This window comes from Trichoderma camerunense (genome assembly GCF_050948025.1).
Source record: "Trichoderma camerunense strain CBS 138272 chromosome Unknown V8C40scaffold_8, whole genome shotgun sequence".
NCBI lineage: Eukaryota > Fungi > Ascomycota > Sordariomycetes > Hypocreales > Hypocreaceae > Trichoderma > Trichoderma camerunense.
The window spans coordinates 801,009-820,756 of record NW_028145362.1 but is presented as its reverse complement, the minus strand read 5'-3'; the positions used below and the strand labels follow the sequence as shown (position 1 = coordinate 820,756).

At 47.4% G+C, this 19,748-nt stretch overlaps 5 protein-coding genes across 5 annotated transcripts; 1 reads left to right on the top strand and 4 right to left on the bottom strand.

Annotated features, from left to right (window-relative positions):
- Window positions 1-13: 13 nt before the first annotated feature.
- V8C40DRAFT_244105 (uncharacterized protein) lies at window positions 14-2,653 on the bottom strand. Its single transcript, XM_083215586.1, has 3 exons — window positions 2,302-2,653; window positions 1,450-2,233; window positions 14-1,395 (listed from the first exon to the last, which is right to left on the bottom strand). Exons 1-3 carry the CDS (start codon window positions 2,597-2,599, stop codon window positions 33-35), a joined length of 2,445 nt encoding a protein of 814 aa, XP_083073670.1. The 5' UTR covers window positions 2,600-2,653; the 3' UTR covers window positions 14-32.
- A 120-nt stretch (window positions 2,654-2,773) lies between these two features.
- Window positions 2,774-6,100, top strand: V8C40DRAFT_244103 (S8 family peptidase). The gene is made up of 4 exons (XM_083215585.1): window positions 2,774-3,787; window positions 3,846-5,039; window positions 5,096-5,432; window positions 5,491-6,100. The coding sequence occupies exons 1-4, from the start codon at window positions 3,072-3,074 to the stop codon at window positions 6,061-6,063; spliced, it is 2,820 nt and encodes a 939-aa protein (XP_083073669.1). The 5' UTR covers window positions 2,774-3,071; the 3' UTR covers window positions 6,064-6,100.
- Window positions 6,052-7,158, bottom strand: V8C40DRAFT_244100 (uncharacterized protein). Its single transcript, XM_083215584.1, has one exon. The coding sequence runs from the start codon at window positions 7,053-7,055 to the stop codon at window positions 6,207-6,209; it is 849 nt and encodes a 282-aa protein (XP_083073668.1). The 5' UTR covers window positions 7,056-7,158; the 3' UTR covers window positions 6,052-6,206.
- A 216-nt stretch (window positions 7,159-7,374) lies between these two features.
- On the bottom strand, window positions 7,375-8,911 carry V8C40DRAFT_287145 (glycoside hydrolase family 71 protein; the record flags this gene model as incomplete). The annotated part of the gene is made up of 4 exons (XM_083222657.1): window positions 7,375-8,138; window positions 8,191-8,277; window positions 8,337-8,779; window positions 8,831-8,911. 4 exons carry the CDS (start codon window positions 8,909-8,911, stop codon window positions 7,448-7,450), a joined length of 1,302 nt encoding a protein of 433 aa, XP_083073667.1. The 3' UTR covers window positions 7,375-7,447.
- A 3,476-nt stretch (window positions 8,912-12,387) lies between these two features.
- V8C40DRAFT_214455 (putative GprK-type G-protein coupled receptor protein) lies at window positions 12,388-15,076 on the bottom strand. Its single transcript, XM_083212149.1, has 5 exons — window positions 14,094-15,076; window positions 13,904-14,028; window positions 13,723-13,848; window positions 13,590-13,673; window positions 12,388-13,535 (listed from the first exon to the last, which is right to left on the bottom strand). Exons 1-5 carry the CDS (start codon window positions 14,568-14,570, stop codon window positions 12,728-12,730), a joined length of 1,620 nt encoding a protein of 539 aa, XP_083073666.1. The 5' UTR covers window positions 14,571-15,076; the 3' UTR covers window positions 12,388-12,727.
- Window positions 15,077-19,748: the final 4,672 nt, after the last annotated feature.

Sequence of the window (19,748 nt, the reverse complement as noted above, 5' to 3'; positions counted from 1 at the left end):
AATCAGAAATATGTTGATATATAAATACTAAATTATTCTTCTACCCGTTGGTAAAAGTTCCACCAACGGGTACCTAACGTCGCAGCATTGCTAATTGCATCTGCCGATTTTGAGGCAAAGAAGCTTCGACTTTCCTCAATATCTTCACTAGTAACAAAATGGTTCCAAGGCCAAGTGCGAACTATCTGGTCTGAAGTCTGCTCTAGAGTAAAAGTGCCCTCTTCATAATCGCGAACTAATGTACTAGTTGTTTCCAGGATAAGGGACTTGTAGTTGCTAGATGTAAAAGTTTGTTCCGCTGGATTTAATGTATCATGAAGAAATTGAGATCCAACGAATGCTAGGAAGTTTGGACTATCTGCTGATTGGCGGGATGTACCAGAGGGAAATTCAGTCAGGGAGTCTAGAGTATCCGCTGGTTGTTGGAATGCACCCAAAGCAAACTCAGATCCATCGGATGCTAGGGACTCTAGAGTATCTGATGGTTGGTGGAATGGATCGTGAAGAAACTCAGATCGATCGAATGTTGGAGAGACTGAACCATCTTCTAGTCGGTTTAATTCATCATAAGACATAAGCATAGCCGGGATTGTAGAGCCTGAAGTGGTTGGCGTATCCTCGAAATTGAGAGACATCGCATCAAGCTCTGTATCGAGCCCACTTGGTTCGCCATTTTCGCTTGTGTCTCCCCTCCCATTTTCCGTAGCAAAGTCTTGATCTTCAATTTCAAGTTGCTCTTGGAAAGTCTTGAGGCGTAGAGACACGAATGAAAGAGCCTTTAGGTGTGTTGCTATGTGTCTTGACAATTGTTTACGTCGCAATTGATCATTAATTTGAGATGGAACCGACTCAGCGCCGGTGTCACTGGCCAGCTCTGATTCCGATTCGCTTGAACCGGTTGATCCACAATCTCTTCTCCCTCCTTCGTCATCAAAGTGAACTTTTCTGCGCTTTGCCTGAGCGCTGGTATTTAATTCTGTCTGTGTACGCCTTTTTAGTTTTCTCTGCGAGGATTGCTGTGACTGATTTGATTCATCTGCGTTAAGAGGGGTTCCGCTAGAGTCAAAGCCACAAAGGGGGCAAACATCCTTGGATCTGGGGATACGAATCGAACTTCGACGAGCTATACGCTCGATTTGAGAATCTGTGAATGTTTCTTGATGGTGCTCCCGTATGTGGACTTTTAACGAAGCCTCATCTTCAAACAGTGTTGGCGATTCATGTTCAATGTCGCATCGCCACATGGCTCTGCAATTGATCGTCCCAATCCAATTTGGTGAATGATGCTTTTCCATGTGTTCCATCCATGGGGTAAATCTATCGAATGCGTCAAGGGGCTCTGAACAAGTATTAACAAGACAAACATAAGGTCGAAGGTCATAGTCAACATGGCGCCTCTTACAGCGTTAGTAAATATATCATAAAGCGCAGATTTACTTGAAAAAGTACCTCCACCATTTCGCATCCTGGAACTTCTCGTGTGGATAAGACTCAAAGCACCAATAGCACTTTGCCCAGTCGTGTTCTCCATCAGATTTTGGTGGCCTTGGGTAATTAATGTCGCCTATAGGTACCGAAGATGCCTTGGAGACAACGGACAAAGCTTTGAGAGGCTTTTCCTGATTGAGCTTACGTTGAGATTCTTGTGTCTGAAGAGTCGATGGCTTCGTTCCCGACTTTGACAACATTGTATCTGTTCCTTTGTCAGATCTATCAGGAACAACATCGGCCGCTTCATCGACGTAATCTTTTCGAGTGATCGGTCTCAACACTTCTTGGCTATCATTGTCGACGCGGGGTTGATCTTCTTTATGATCATCATCATCCAAAGCTCGCGTGCGATGAGCTGCTAAGCGCCGTTGGTGCTCTCCTCGATACTCTATGTTGAAATGGCGCTCCAGAATGGAGCGGCTAAGAAGGTGTTGGAGGTTCAATGGTGCCATAGGGTAGAGAAACTTGATCATCAAGAATGACATTTCTTCTAGAGATGAGTCTGATCTCTTTGCTGAGAAGGCTTTTACCCTTGAGATCAAGCTGGCGGTTGAAGATTGTCGGATGGTTACTCCGAGTCGGTGCAGACGATCAATAGACCCTTCAACAGATTCCTGTGTTTGTCTAAGGTCACCCGCGAGATTGTCAATGCTTTGGGCCGACTGTTGAATATGCAACTCAGCTTCCCTAATCGGGGCTATACTGCGAGTACCATCGTCTCTTATTTGGATTATCTGCAAAACTAGGATTGAATTCAGTAGCTGCCATGGCCTCCAATTGAAAAATAAAAATAAAAATAAAAAGACTCACAATATCGCAAATTGAGAAAGATAATGTGAAGCAGATTAATTACCATTATTTGAACATCCTTGCTTTTAGATAAGCGGCGATCAAGGCAAACATCTTCTTCGGCAAAGACGCCTAAATATGATGCCCAAGCCTGAAACCGGGCCTGATGATCTCTCGCAAGCCGGCCGAAGGTGGCGGCAGATTCGTTAAGGAGCCTGATTGTACTTGGTTCGGCGATTTGTATCAGGCACTTGTCAAATAGCAGATCGCAGTCCAAGGCAGCCGAATAAATGTCTGGCCAGGCGTTTGGGCCGTCCATTTCTTATTGCAACGGGTTGGAGTCGAGACCCTCCTCTGAGTGGAATAAGATCTCATGCTTAAATGCTTGAAGAAGCTTGAGGTCCAATATAAGATCTCCGAATGTGTACATAATCACGTGCGTTGGGAATCACCAGCCTAATGTAACTCGACCAATGAAGCCGAAAATGAAACTCACCAGTAATTTATAGCGCACCACCTCAAGATCGCTCTCTACAAGCGCCATCTCCCAAGCTCGAGTTCGACAAATGTTACCCGGCTAATGGACTTGGGATTGAACTTATTTAGCTGATATTTCCTTCTTTCTCCAGTAGTGAATCCTGGTGACGCCTCCTGCCGACAGGATCGTTCTATCACAGCTTTGCGAAGCTGTCGGGTTGTCCCCATCTTTTTATCTCTTCTTAATTTTCATTCTTTTCACTAGGATCGAGGCGACGACACCTGTATATCCTACCATTCTCATCGGCACGCAAATGCGGCTTATTGATTTGGAGGAATGGAAAGCGCTCCAAGCAATCCAGCCTTATCTTTATAAGGCAGCTCAACATGGAGAGACAGGCATTGGCGAATCTCCGCCGCACGTGGCGACCCTATATAAATTTCTTCAACATGAGCTCCAGCAGCTTGTCATTTCGGTACAACCCGATCGAGATGTCAATCAGGAAATAATTCACCGCATCAAAAAGGAAGCAATCGAGCTTTTTGAGAAAGTTCATCCAATTCTGCAGCGAATTTTGTCCAACGAGCCCCCTTCTGCCTCCCTCCAATATGTCCAGAAACTTCTTGGCCTGCAAGTGCTTGGTAATAGCAAAGAGCAAACTGAGGCCGATTTCACTTTGCCTGGAAGAATGTCATTGAGTGATGCGCAATCGATTGTTCCAGCACTCACATCATTCAACGAGCGCATAGAATCCATACTAAAGACTCATCTCCATGATGTCACACCAGTAGCTGAGAACCTCGAACTGAGCTCTGAAACTCTTTATGAAAACAAGAGGAAGTTGATAGACGCATTTATTATGAGTTTGGAGCGGCATATGGCTTGTTGTAAAAGACGCTCTGAACATCATATGCTGCTACAAGGAGCCGGTCAAAGCTGGCGGGCTGAAGACAAGTCGCTAATTTCCTTACTTCTTTCCTCTTGTGGAGATCTTACAGGATGGCAAGAGATCGAATGCCTATCTGATGGGTATGTCAAACCTTCATTGAAACGGTTCATCCAAAACCACTGATCTAATGGGAACCAGAGGATTGCCTGGAGACGACCATGATAAAGTACAACTCAGACCTCTGCAAAGTCTCTGTGAGGATATTACTGTTGCACAGTGTTTCAACGAGGTTTTAAACCTTCTCTTGCTCGAAGGAACGCTGTACAAGCAGCCAAGGAAACAGAAGCGTGCCCAAAGGCAGGCTATGGTACAAGTGAAAACATTAGAGGAGCTGATTGAAAAACAGCACTTTTCTCCAATCCGATCACGCTCGCTCTCTGCCAAAAGCTTTACGATTCAGGAAAAGAGGGAACTCTCTATGAACCTAGGCTGGTGCTTCTTTTACCTTTTTGACTGTCCTTGGACACACAGCGGCTGGTCTGCGGATACTATCTCACTCCTTTTATCGGCAACCGGATCTTCAAGCTCCCTCGAGTTCGAGACACCACCTTACATTCGTTGCGATCCACAATGTACCTCGTCTGAGAAAGACGAGAATGACGTGAATAACATAATGGGAGATTCAGTTTTTCTTGCCCTGGGCAAGCTTCTCGTGGAAATGGAGCTGGGTAGGCGGGTTACTGCGACAGAGTGTGATGGATTTGGGCGGCCTAACCTCTGGCTGACTCTATCCAAAGTCCTTGATGATGAAATGTATTATGCATGTGACGACTATCTCAAAGCGATTGAAGGATGCCTCGAGCTGCACCGTTCTAAATTCGTGTCAAAATCAGAAGAAAGTACAACGAACCCGGCGAAGGTCATTTACAATTCAATAGTTGCAAACCTAGAGAAGGACCTTGCGCACTATCGCAAACGAAGCAAGAAGCGACGCCGTAGCGTTTCTTGCCTCTCTGTGGACCTGGAATCGGGTATCAAGTCTACAGCTGAGTTAATGTCCGTCCGGATGACAAAGCTTCACGATGAAAAAACAGATATTTCTCACGCAGGAAGCTGTGAGGATGTGTCAACTCCTAATTTCAAGGATCCAAGGGGACATTGGAACAATCAAGTGTCGCGCATTCAACCAGAGGAAGCAGCAATCGTTGCAGGGCAGGAAAGCAAGCAGATGCCGAAACGTGCCCGCATCTCAACAGATGATTCTACTTCAGAATTTAAAAGGGTGGATATATCTAGCCTACTTAACACTACGACCAATTTTCCTCCTGTGCCTACCCGCTTCGTCCGGATATTTGATGATCTGGAACCCGACACACCCCTAGCAGACTCTAGGTAGGGATGTCCCCTAAGCTCGAAGGACGCAAATAAAGCTAACACAAAAGAATCAGGACCATATCCTCAGCCAAAACCTTCCTAGAGAGTATGACTTCTTTCACTGACGCATACCTTCCTAGAGTCTATACAAGCCATAAACGGATCAAAGTTTGCATAATCGATACTGGGATCGACATAACGCATCCAAGCTTGAGAGCAGCTAAACGAATGGGAAACTTAGGAGAAATGAAGAGCTTCAAAGGAGATTCTGGGGATCTCAATGACGAGATCGGCCATGGGACCCATATAGCGGAGCTCGTCCTAACACTCGCACCTGAAGCCATACTCTGTGTTGCTAAAGTGGCTGTCAAAAGAGTGATGCCCCAAGAGGACACAAATTTGATTTCCAAGGTAAGCTTTGGATAGTTATCCTACTATAAGTTAATCGAGGTCGTCTGATGCACTGCAGGCCATACAGTGGGCACTAATGCAAGGCGTTGACATCATTTCGCTATCTCTTGGCCTTGATCTTCTAGATCCAGAGCTTGATGCCGCCATCAATAAAGTTATAGCAGCGGGTAAAATTGTACTGGCAGCAGCGGGAAACGATGGCAACAACAAGCCGCGGGCACACCCGGGCAGAAATCGTAACGTGCTATGCATCCATGCCTCGAACGGCAAGGGGAAGGATGGAGGGATATCACCGAGAGCATTAGACAATGATGACAACTTCATGACTTTGGGGACCGCTATCCCCCTTAGTTGGAAAGGCAGAGAAGTGTTCAAGTCTGGGACGTCTTTCGCAACGGCAGTGGCCGCGGCGATTGCGGCCGATGCACTCGCGATTATCTCACGGGACGGTCTGCTAAATGAGGGCCAGCTGAAACGTCTTTATTCCTGTGATGGGATGCGATTAATATTTGCTCTCCTTAGCAGTCAGTCAGACAATGGATATAAATACGTTGCACCTTGGAACCTGTGGGTTGGGGACAGGTCAAGCGAGTTAATTCAGCACCAGATTTTGGAGGTCCTGAGGCGTTGAGGAGTTTTAGATACACAAATAAACATCATAAACTATATAACCAGAAAGGGTACCGTAATTTAAACATCAGATCCCCATCTGCCTGTGTTCTTATACACAAGGTTCTACCTTCGTCACCATTGTTCAAAGGGTATGGGCCGCCCCTACATTTGGTGCAAAACCCATCTGCAAGGTTCATGGTCGGCGATGCCTGTCTCGTCAAGCAATATTTCGTCTGTCTCCATGATTTCCGAGGCAAAGTCATGGATAACCTCCAGCTCTCCATCATCCCTATCGACCACTTCCTGCACATCATCGGAAACCATTGTAGCGCCGCGGGTATACACCTGCGCTTTTACTTCGTCCTTGTTCTTCTTCACCCGCGATACCCGATAAGCCAACACAAAATCCGACGCATCTTCGAAACCTACTTCACTCTCTACGTTCCTTTCAACTCGAGCCAAGGCCCCGAGCTCGCCGACGCCAGTGGCCAAGTCCGGCATCCCAGCCTCCACGCCTCCGCCGAAAGCTCGCCCCCGCAGCACCGATGCCGATGCTCCACGGGCTATCTTGATGCCGGTGACCAGAAACAGCGGTAGTCGATCGCGGGAGGCCTTACAAAAGGCCCGTACGGCAGGAACCTCGATCGCGAGCTTGATGTATTCGAGAGAAGGGTTGAAGAATTCGGTGTCGAGATGGGCTACGGAGAGGAGCTCTTCTTTGGACCAGGCTCCACTGACGCTGAGCTTGCCGCCGACACCGTCTAGTCCCAGCAGCTTCGCGAAAATGCCCAGCTCTCCGTTACTTTGACGTTTCGTTGTTGTTCGAAACCCGACAAGGTGAGATCGAAATATTTCATCATCTTGGACTGGAATCCGATCGATAGGATTCAGCGGAATAGGGTCGCTTGGGTCAGCAAGGAGCGTGCCGAGCTGTAGTGGCCCGTTAGCATCGGGCGGTGGTATGGAGAAATTTGGAGCTGAATGATACGTCGGGATTGTTCGTATAGACATGACAATTCGCTTCACGTTTCTTTGGTTAACTTTTAAAATTATCTTCACGAGTGTCGATGGAAGAAGCTTTCATTAGTACTGTTCGACCGATGAAGGGCATGGGTTGGGTACCATCAGGTTTTGAGGCTATCGGGTACCGACGTATCTATTGCAAGCCTTGCCAATTGGCTACCTTCTACGACTTGTCTCATTCAAGGAGCACGTAACTGCAACATTAGTGTTAGGAAGACATAGCATTTAGAAGTTTTTATATACAATTTCAGATTGTCCTATATAAGATCTAAAGCTAAAGTACTCCGATGGCTTGTGTTAAGAGATCCTCAAAAGAACAATTTGTTATTCAAGAGCGACGTTGGGAGGCGGACTCTTTTGCAATTCTTATATGCATGTATTTAAGAACCACCGACCCACGCGTTCCAGTTCACGTTGCCATTGTTGCAGGCAGTTGTGATGGCTGGGCATGTAACCGGTCCAATCTGGTTAATTCCCGATGCAGTTACCGAGATCACAACGGTGCCGGTCTGGCCGTTGAACGGAACGCTAGAGTGGAAGATGCCAGGAGCAGGGGCGGTAACGGTGACGGGCGCGTTGTTACCAATGGTGACGTGGACGGTAGCGGTAGCAGACGACGGCACAAAGGCAGTGAAGTAGATGGCGTCAACGTCACACTGTTGAGGTGCGAATTGAGTCTGGCCTTGAGTGACGGTGTTGCAAGGGGTTCCATCGGCAGAGCAAGCGGTTCCAGGGTTGAGGCGGTACCAGATGGTAACGTGGTTCTCGTTGGGCAGTGCTTGCTTCTTATATTGCGCAATATAATAGGGCAAGTCGTTCAACCATGCGTTGTGAGGAATGTTCTCCACGTACCAAGAGCCGGTGGGCAGCGACTGGTTCTGGATAGCCGCGGGAGGCAATGGTCCCACGTAGTGACTCTCGCCGTAGTCGTTCCAAGTCAGAATCTCGACCAGAGGAGGGTTGATTTGCAAGACCTGTTGCCATCGCTGGTGCCACAAGTCATCACCCCTCCATAGCCAGTTCTTGTTGAAGGCTGGAAGATTCGTGTAAAACCATGGCGAGACAGGCATCCTACATACTTGTGAGCTCATAGAAGACATCAACTAGATGTGGGAATACTGACATGTAAGGTCTACCGTTAAGAGCCTGGACGTATTGTTGATCGGCATCGATTGTCATGTCATTGGGGCCATTGGGCCAGGCAGCAAAGCTGTGATACATGATTAGAATTCATTCTTCTCACTTCCCCGTTCTCAAGGGTTTACTTACGAGAAGAGTCCATCCACGGCCGGGAGGGCTGCCGCTCCCTGGGGTCCTTGGCTTGAGTAATCAGGGATGAAGAAAACATTTGTCTGCTGCTTAATGCCGACCCAGTCTCCTGCATTACCCGGACCCTCGAAGGTGGAGGCCACAGGCTTGCCAGTGTTTTGCCACTTGAAAGCGCTGGGATGCGAGTTGTATGTGTTGAGGACATTGACGACGTCGGCAGCGTCCCACGGGCCCTGAGCTAAATAGTCGAAGGAGATGAAAAGCTTGAAACCTGCTGCATCGGCGGCATTGTACGCATTGTTCAGCGCCCCAATGACCGGCTTCGTTCCAGATACAGTATCTTGGAATCCGATATCCAAAGCAAAGCCGTCGATTCCTGCGGCGGCTGCGGCCCTGATGTCCGACGCCCAATCAGCCTGAGTGTATGCATACGTATTTCCAACCTGGGCCAGTTAGCAATGAAAAGTAGCGTGTTAGAAGAGTTCAATGCGTACAATGACATGAGCAAAGACTTGCTGAGCTCGAGCCTGCAGAGCCAAGTCTAGCAGGGCGAGGGCGAGGGCGGCCAAACGCATCTTTGGAGTATCCAAAAGGCGCTCTTGATGTTTGGACGATAGGAAGAGGTGTCTTGATAGTTGTGAAATAGTGTCTCTTCACGCGGTCTTTATACTGAAGTTCTTGCTCTCCAGCCCCCATCTACTTCTGAGGCTGCGCCCTTGTAAAATGCCCCCTGCCGCTAGCCGCTGACCCTCGATACATAGGAACCTGAAATTGAATAAGCATGACAAGCAATAGTTGAAAGCGGAGCTGTGTTTAGTATACTCTTGGTACTTGGGTTTTGCTGTGTTGGTGGCAACAGCGGCATCGGTAGAGGCAATCGTGAGTTTCTCGCAAAGTCAGTGAGCTATAGCCTCGGACTTTGGGCTGACTCGCCTCATACGAGCATCCTGGAATATGCGGTCAATGAGACCACTAATGCGGCTTACCAGACGTTTCCAGAGCGAAAGCAATAGCTAGCTGCCAGATTGGGCCCTAGGAGTATAATAATGTAGGGATTTAATTATGCAGTGGTTTTTGAGTTGCCTATTTCTATCTGCCGATCTGCCGATCAGCCGGTATATACATATTCTAAATTTTCATTCCGAAAGCTAGGTGACTTTTGAAACATAGCTCAATATATTAACAGAATACTACAAGTTTGACAATGTGCCTTTTAACATGTTTTATTTGCCTCTTGCCGAGGAGGTTGAGCATTAAGCTTATGAGACTTTTGGTTAAGGAGCTCCCAAATGTCAAAGTCTCAATGTCCTTGACTTTTGTGGGGGTGCTCCCGGAAACTTCATTTATATGAATAAGTCAATCTTACAAAGTATTCGAATTCGGGATCATTATACGTCGGGTAATTCTGCAGTACAACCCTGGCGCCCGCTGTTTTCAGTTTCCAATGTGATATGTCTAATTGCCGTCCCTTCCTTTGCTGAGGAGAGCTGGTATGCGGATTATTGCAACGCTGCTTGCCTTATTTTGACTAGCTTACTTAGTCCTTAATATAGGCCTAACGGCTAGACTAATGAGCCCGAGAGCCCGCACAGCATGCATGTAAGGCAATTATGGACTATAATGTCACCATCGGGCACATTACGTACATGTAGTTGAAAAGGGTGAACATAATAGTGATTCAAGTTATAGCATTTTTTATAACAACATGCTTTAAGATCCGCTTATTAAACAGAGTTCGGCCGAGGTACCCGCTGCTTATTACATTCAATCTCGAATTTTACAGTGAATTTCATTATGCTTTTCATTGTCAAAGTCTTACCAGATAACTACCCTTAATCCTAGCAAAGTAACTAGTATATCAAGCTGTGTGAAATTCTTCAGACAATATAAGGAACGGCCGCAAGTGCCAACAACTCTTTGCTGCCTAACAGGTTCAACTGTAAAGAGCGGTCTGATACCTAAAAATGTCTGCCTGATTTTGCATGTCGGATTTACCTCGCATTTGAATCAGCATAGTCAAGTCAGCAGCTCGCAACTTTGGGAAGGTGTCATTGAACGTTAGCAACCTAATTGTTAAAATAAAGTCCGTTAGGACTTTTCCCTCAAACCTAGATTATTAATAGGTACTTTTATAGGTGCCTATTTTCACCGCAACATACAAGGCGTCAGAGTCTTTGGGACTCAATGAAGCCTCTATAGAGCATTTTCTATAGTCTTGCATGGCCCACATTAGATGAGCTGACCATGGCCCACTTGCGTTATGTGTGCCCTACAACTCCGGGCCATTCAATCCACGGGACTCTAGAGCAGACTATTTCCCAACATTTGTCGAAGTTAGTCCCATCTACTATATCGACAAAATGGTTAATCCTATACCAGCTGCTGTTTCCACTGCCCTCCAAAGGATATCATCAGTATTGGCGGCTCCTGAAGTTGCTGTTTCGATGATCAGGCCTGGTTTAACTACCGATATGCGGTTCTGAACTGTCAGCAATCTTGAAGCAATTTCGCGGATTACGCTCTCTCAGCAACAACCTTTGTTTGGAAATATTCAGCCCAACTCAGCAATTTGGCTGCAAACTCTTCCTGCGTTTCAGATGCTCTCTTTTTCAGCCCCCCAGAGATGTAAACATACTTGGAAACGCCGCAGATTCAATGGCAATTTTAAGTAGTTGATACCGCGGAATCAATGTTGGTCTTGTGCAGGTAACTATAACTAGCAACCCAGTTCACAGCAGCTCCATTGTAGATGATGGCGTCGACTTTTGCATCGCTGCTGGATTTTCCGCAAAGGCGGAGCCACTGATCTTTATCTAAGTCGAAACTCTCTGCGGTCAAATCTCCCTGCCATAACTTCTACCTTTTGCTCGTCGTCAGGATGCCCACCGTCCAGCTAGGTGAGCTCTCCTTTTAACGCAATCGAGTCCAGGCAAGCCCAAGCCTTACATTGTCTGCACGGACCAAAACGATAACTTTATGGACGGTAGGGCATCGGAGAAGTTGATGGAGGATTTTCGTTCTTAGATAGCCGGTAGCACCGGTGAGATAAACGGTTGCATCACAGAGTGTCACCGCCGGCTGACTCGGAAGACCCTGAAAGTCTTGAAACGTTCCAATAATGGACGATCATTTCGGTCAGAAGATCAATCCCTCGTCGCGTTTCTTCTTCTTCGTGTATCCCGACAGCATCATTCTTGAATTGGACATGCGCGTGTATTGGACTTGTACCGAGGTCTGCTAGACGTGCTTCCTTGGTCTTATGTTTTTCCTGTAGCGACATGATCGCCAATTTACCCAGTCGCTCGATTGTCCCTGATGTGCTTATACTAAGAACACTGATCCATCTGGTTTTCTTTGCTCATCTCACCACCACTCGTGGCTCCTATCTGAACAAGGCCGGTAGTTAAGGCCGACATCCCAGCCAAGTGGTGGACAGTATATGCGGGACCGCAAAATGAATAAGTATACACACACCCAGAATAGGAACACATATCGCACCGAATGGCGATCACTCTCTTTTAAAAGTGAACAAAAAAAAAAAGAGGGGGGGGGGGGCGCGATAGCAAGCGCATAGGTATTCACAGCAGCTTTATAGACCATCTTGTTTGCACACAAGGCCGATGATCAAACTTCATCTCGCTACCACCATCAAACAAAACACCACAAGCGATCAATCTCGTAATCTTCGATCGCAGGCACATCTACGATCTCTACGATGCGCCGATTCATCACATATCGAGAGATTTTTCCCTCTTGATCGGCGAAATCGATGTTCCTATTACATACATGACTAGCTACCTACCTGGTCAGGCGCATTAACGCGGCAAACCAGAGATACGAGCATCCAATCAACCCATGCGCATATACGGAGTCCTCGGAGCAGGCCATACGAGTACATTACATAGCAGGCATAGTTCGTATAGGCAGATCTCCGATCTCCACTCAATGCGACAAGCGAAATGGTGAGATGCTTGTCCCTGCGCCTATCTGCAGAAAGCACAATTCTAGTCTCCAAACAGTCAAGATCATCGGACATTCAGCTCTGAATCGGCCGTGAATAGCGGCAGCGGTAATTCGGAAACTACATCATCCGTAAATCCACAAATATTATTCTTAATTTTAGGGGAATTCGTAGCTCCATCATCAAATTCACAGAGTAGCCCCCTTCCAAGTCATACTCGCAGTCCGTCAAGAGAGAAAAAAAAATCACAGCTACAGCCCGTCATGAGGAGATCGTGTAATGAGATACAACAAATGTGCTTGCATATCGTAAAAAAAAAACCATTCCCAGCCCATATACCTGTCCTACAATAATAATTATTTTCACCTAAAAGAATAGGGTATATGATCTCAGAACGAAGATTGACCTTTTTTTTTTCTTTTTAGTTTGTTTAGTTACTGCCAGTCTCGACAGTGCTGGCCATGTCAAAGGAGCGTCTCTCCTTGATAAACTTGGGCCACGTATTTGTCAAGACCAGATACTTGATGCTCATCTCCGCATCATCAAACACATGCTCATTGAACTCAGCGGGAACTTCACCCCAGTAGCGGACAATGTTAAGAGTGCTCTCGGAGTCAGTTCGGTGAGGGATGTCGTCAAAGGGCGTGCAAGGGTCGGGATTGCTGCGTTCACTGCCACAGATGACGTTGGCGGCGTGCTCGAAGACGACCTGAAGGCTCTTGAAGTCTGTAGAAGAGAGGTTGATCTGGAACTCGGCATGAGTCGCACTGATAAAGTCGACGTAGATCTTGAGGGCGCTCTCAAAGCACTCGCGAGGCAGCTCCTTCACAGCACCATCATCTTTCTCCAATTCTTTGACGGCGGAGAAATAGAGAGCCTTCCATTCCCTAACACTCGTAAGGAAAGCAATGTTCTCCCCGGAGAAATCTCGGAGAGCAGAGAATTGTTGCAACGGTTCGGGGTTTTTAGAAAGTGTGTGCTCAAGGGCCTCCATGGTCAGGATGCTTCCGCCGGAGCTATTGGTGTGAACAGAAGACGCTCTTCCCATTCGTCCTCCCCACGAGGACCTGGTCGAATCTGAGTTGATGGACTTGTCTCCACCAGAGAAGCCTTTCTTTCGCGACTCCCAGCGTGCAATAGAGTTGAGAGTTTCTTGAGTCAGGGCGTTGTGCTTCCAGACTTCGATAATGGGTACAAAGACGGTAAAAATTTCGAGTAGCATGATGGAAACAGCGATCCTGCATTGTCAGAGTTAGATATAGATCAAGACTTGTTTGCTAACTGCAGCTTACCATTGCGGAGGAATAAAGTAGTTGTTGACAGGCTGCATTCCGGGAACATACAGGGCAATAAGCCACATTGGTGCAGAGTGAAGGCTATCGGGACGTTAGCAACAAGTAGACAATGTGCTGCAAGGCGGCTTACTTGGAGAGACAGCAGGCGATAGTCTGGAACCTCCATCCTTGAGTGTCGCGAAGGTTACGCGCACGAAAGAGAATATAGGGCGCAAAGATCCACGCCCAGAACATTTGCCAGAAGATTGAGGGCCACCTAAGAGATGGTTAGCTTATGAATATAAACACGGTGACAATTGTACAAAACTAACCATTCCCAACCACGACCTTGAGCAACTTTTCGCTGCATGAAGGTGCCATGGACTTCGGTGCCAGCAATACCAAACGAGTCGTGGAACTTGCGGGAGATGAGGAAGGTAATAACCGTCAGGAGGAGCTAAAGGAAAAGTCAGCTGATCAACATTCTTCAAAATGTACAGATCCAAATAAATGCCAATTCACCTGAAGACCCATGCCGATAAATACTAGAATAAGAGTCCGGCGGTTGTAATCTATCGATCGCCATCGACCCAGCAAACTCCTCCGGTCAATGACTATAGATGGAGTTTCGGACCTGATGAACTTCCTCTGGGCATCGGCGACATAGAGAAATCTGCTATTGGAGGCGTGAAACAGGGCGATTCCAAAAGGAAACCAGATGCCCATGATCCAAAACTCAGCAAGTTCGGGCATCAACGCGCCATACCAGTAGCCGAGCTGCACGGCAAGCCAGTAGAGATGCATGAAACTTATCGCTGCAAAGGATAGTGGCAGGCCTCTGATTCGCAGGATGGGCATATCGCGGCGCACCCAGAGGAAAGTCATGCCACAAAGGAGGATGACTGTCCATACTGCTGCGAAGCAAATGTAGAAGATACCCACCGCTCCGAGCCGAAGCTCAGGCTTGGTATCGTCGGCAATGCCAAACTCAGAGCCCATTGCTATAAGCTTTGTATGTTGAAGTGATTATAATAGAGACATAAATAGCAAGAATATGAAACAAAAAATCGATAAATACCAGGAAAAATGAAAAGCTTGAAGAGTCAAAAGTGTAATTGATGTTAAGGGCAAAAGAATGGACGGCCGTCCAACACGAAAGCCTGTGTCAAAAGGGAAGCCAACGGATTAAGTACTTGATGTCGAGGGCTATCGACTCAAGGGCGACATCGAAACCTCATGGACGGTGGAGGAGTAAGTCATAAATAAGAAGAAGGGTTGCTGGGCATAAGTTCAGGGCGGTTGTGTCTCTGGGTTCCAGGAAGGCTTCCGACACGTGTGGGATAAGACCTTCTCGAACTAATCGCGGCTAACCAACGCCATTTCACACGTTTTTGTCGATCATGATGGGAACGGGGTATAGCGTCTAGAAGAGAGAAAAGGAGTCGAGTTTGCCTTGTCCAACCAGAGGAACAAGGAAGAAAAAGAAACGAGTGAAAGAACCTAGAAAATTAGAGAGGCGTAGTACCGCCTTCAACGCCTCCCATGCCGAGTAAAAGCGGCTCCCTTTGCAAGGGTTCCGCATAAAGCCAACGCACTTCCGAGGGAGAGTCTCAGCGCACAGTTACAGAGTTGCTCCTTGCGTTTGACTCTTCTTTTTGCCGGCCCTTACACTGCGTATGCGTGTCTCTGATGAGGCGATATGGCCGGTTGCAATTATGATTGGCGGCAGCTTCCCACTCAGTCAAATCATTGTACACTCTTCTTATTGATTCAAGTCCTCCCGAACCGATGTGCTTACTCTTCACTACTCAAAACGTCCAAGATATCGATCAGCCAGCCACCAGCTGTGGAAACACTGAGACACACAGGGGTGGTATCCCAGGCTGGTTTGATGCTTTCTCATGCTCTCTCCGCCACGTTACAGCGCCCACGCTCGTCCGGTAACGTTTGTTCTCACATGATAGACGAGGTACCAGCCAGCTTATTTCCTAGCGAAGGGCGGCATACTCTGCAAGGTGGCTGTCTAACTTTCTGATCGTCCAGACGGCTTTGAGCGGCCAATCCTAGCGTGCTCCATGGAAACATATGAAAGCTGGGGCAAACACTCATGGGAGGCCAGGAGTCGTCGGGATCTGGGAACCAGATCCGGTTAAACCAAGAGCAAAATACTCCGTACCTGGCTTGTAAGAGGCCCTGCAATGGCGACTAGCAAGGATATGTTCGCCTTAGTGCAGGTGTGAAAAGCTTTGAGCCACCAAGGAAGAGCCATGGCCGCAGTGCGACAAGGCGGGCCGTGTGTCTGCCAAGCCAACCATGATCCAGCTCAAGTTGAACAGGGTGAGCTAGCCATGCCGTATATGTCGTGACACTGGCCTCTGTCGGAGCCTGTCTGTTTGCGATAAGGTTGATCTCCTTTGATTGATCAAGACGTGATGGACAGTAGTAAATGACATCGATCGTTCTCCTACACTGTGGAGATTGTCTGACAGGGTCCGTTCAGCCTCACTCGTATTAGCTCGTCACCGCGCCCGTACGTCGACACTAGCATCACTCTGTGCCCGTTTGTATATGCGTTTAGGCGCAATGAGAGCAAGCCTCTTCCCTTTCCCTTCTATTCGAATCAGTCATCAATTCGGGCAGATAATCGGCTACTTGCATGAGAATCATGCTGTATCCCCGTAGAGAGTACGTGATGATTTGCAGCATCTTGATTCAAGTTTGTCTTTCACCGACAACCAGGGCAAGTGTATGCGATGCTCTTGTTTACCTTGTGTCATCCTTCTCCCTTTAATGCAACGCTGCATCGCCCTTGCAGCCTGCAGCTCCTTGTGATGCTCGATCAGATATCGTAGGGCCAATCGTTGCTCGTCCACTCCACTCCTCAGATGAGCGAGCAGGGCCCGATGCTCTCTCTCATTACAGTTTAATTGGCTGGTAGTTGCTGGAGCGCCCGATCTTTGTTGATCTAAAGCACTGCCTGTAGTTTTGATATGCCTGTAGCTTGGACATCGTTGCGGCCGATGCGAACGGCCGACGAGAGTTGCCGAGCTGGTGTGCAGCGGAGACGGTCTGTGGAGGCGTTCTTGTCTCCATTCAACTCACTTCCAAAGCAATGACCCATGCCCTCTAGTGGTCATCACTTCCGCACGCGAGCCCCTGGTCAAGGCACAGCTGCGCTGGGCATGGTGGATGCAGGCCATGAGATTGTGGGCGGAGAAGAATCTGACTCTGCATTACACCGTCATGCGAGTCGATTGTCGCTCCAGACGTGCTCAACAACATCGTAACACGATTTCTCCAGAATAGCATTAGTTGAGGGTCCTCTTGTATGATCCTTTCCAGCTAACCCACAGAAAACTCGGCATTTGACGGACAAATATCCCTTTCGTCCGGGGTAGTGGTGAGCGTACTTTTCACAAGTTGCCCCATCGTTTGAAGATTGACGCCACTGAAAGAAAATGAAATGTGAGCTGTGGCGTTGTGATAGAGCGGTATGCGGATGCCTTCGCAGGAAAAAAAAAACCGTTCTTGTTTCTGCCATGGTTCCGACAGCTTGCATGACGGAAGAAGAAAAAAAAAATCAACCACTTCGTGACAGATCGCATTGGGGGCGGGACGGAAAGAATCTCAGCTGCACAAGCATCTAATTTCGTACGTATGAGTACTGATATCCGCAGTTCCCCGCTCCCCTGCTAATAACAATTTAGCAGAGCGCACACATATCACAACCTCCAGAGTCCCGGTGATCTATAATCCGCGAGGTTAATTAGCTCTCAGGATAATGACGAACCAACACTATCCGCCTCGCTACCAACGTGGCGCGCACGGATGCTCAGTCAAACGAATGCTCACCGGAAAAGGTAGTGTTAATCAACACTAAAGACGAAAAGAAAAGTGTGATCCGTGCTCATGCAGCCCGCCTGCACGCTTCTGAGTAGAAAAGAGTTACCATTGCGAGGACAGTCAGATATATCAGTTATCATCTCGACCTCAGACTTCATATGCAATTTAGATGGCAACTGTCTCAGGCTTAGTCGCTCCAGAAAAGCAATTGATTGGATATGGTCGCCATTTGACGCCAGCAGAGTCGAGGCAAGGGAGGCTTTGCGTGTGATACTGCATGTCTTGTGTGACAGGCGACGACATAATGCTGGACTAGCGCAAAGCCTCACCAAAGCTCGTTTATTGGACCACTGTGAGCTGCCAACACATTATCATCTTGGAGCCTTGGCAGGACTTCCTGAACTGATGGATATACGGTTGCGCATGTGTTGTATCGATGCGAATGCTCTCACATCCCCAATCTGAATGAGACTGTACCTGTCGCAGAGGCATGCTCTTATGAACGTGTCTCTATGGGGCAGCAGAAAGGTCGCAATTGGCTTCAACCGGTATTGAATATGCAAACATGATGTTAATGCTCTCATAGAAGTAGACGGGATTCGTCCCCATGCTCACGCTGATGTATCAACATAAAGTGAGCACTGTTATTAGTTGACGCTTCACAAGGTGGCGTTGTTGGTCGACAAAAGTTGTTGCATGCGCGGCAAATCCAGGGGTGGAACTGCCGTTGTCCATCAAACTGAAATGAACACATCCCAGAATGATTATTACTATTGCAATCTAAGACACGGGAAGCTTGGATAACGTCAATCGTTGATAAGATAAACGTTGTACCAAACGTGGAATGTCTCGGCTATCTTGCCGGGGGCTTCCCGCGGCAGCTCAAAGCGTAAGAATAGAAGGCCAGAGGCGTGGTCGGAAGACTTCGAATTCCTTGGCCCAACACCGGAAATCTTCACTGTTCACGAGGTGATCCCTGCGGCAGACTGACGTAGAAATAGGCGTGTGCGTTGGGTGCTGACGAGAAAGAAATGGAGGGCCGAGAAGAGGCTTAGATGAAAAGAGTTGCAGAGTCTTCCGTTTGGAGGTTCAAATAGTACTCCGTCAATGAAGAGCAATCTGATCCATTTCTACCCATCAACGGTGAGTCGAAATTTATGGTGAACGGATAGGGTAACCAACATGGCCGCGCAAGTGGATGTTCTCGGGAAGTTCAAATGGCTATAGCCCCTTTATGGCATCGTCAGTTAGTACTCCCTTGAGAACTTGCTTTGAACATAGTGAGCTCCTGAATCGCACACATACTTGTATAGCTGAATTTTTTTGCATATATCCTGTTCCTTTTTTTCGGAGATGAAGGAGAAATGTTGGGATATTTCTGAAGGAGCATCGTGAGCATTTCGAGAGCCAATTCTCCTACACCAATTCTTGATCCGGGTGAATGATGGCCATCAAGAGTATGTAATCAGACGAGTTGGTTGATGCGTTGAATATTTAGCTCAAGATTAAACGTGTAGATGCAGCTTTGAGAGTTGCAGGTTACGTACGAAGCATCTGAAGCATCTCAGGATGGGGTAATAAGGTACTTTGTCAGTCTCCTTCCTCATGGGATGGAGCGGCCACCTTCCTTCCTGCCTTTATGATCAGTACATTAGTCATCATATCGTGATAACATTTTTATTCTTGGGCAATCCTTTCGAATTCATATTATTTTCTTTTTCCCATGAGAAATCTGTGGTGAACAACTATCATGAGAGACACGCATATATACGCCCAGATAGCAATACTCGAGCTGGCATTTAGCGACACCATCCTCTCATCAGACTACAAGACAAAAGACGGCAATCACATCCATGGAGGAAGACATCACCAACAGTTTACCAGTTCTTCTAAGCCAACAGCAGCAATAAACTAGGAGCATCCAACGTCCAGGGTAATGTAGCCGTGACTTGGAGGAATGCCTGGTAAAAATTGATGCTAAGGTAAGTGCATAGGCGCAGGGCGGCTTGAACTTCTCAGCTAATGACTTGTTGGCAGAATTACTGTTTTCATTAACTGGAAGGCTCATGTGGATGCAAATCGAAATGAATCGTCCGTCTTATTCACCAAAGAGAGCGAGATCTATCCAGCGATAGCACATTCGTCCCGCTTGACAAGCGGATATTAGTCGACAAGGACATTCTCTCGTTGAACAATGAAGCGTTCCTTTATACCACAAAATACTCCAAGAATTATGTGCGTTACGAAACCAAGAGAAAACTATTTGCAGAGGCTTATGCTGATATCCAACCCTGTTACTGGAATTGAAGCCATCTGAGTAAGCGAGATATGCGG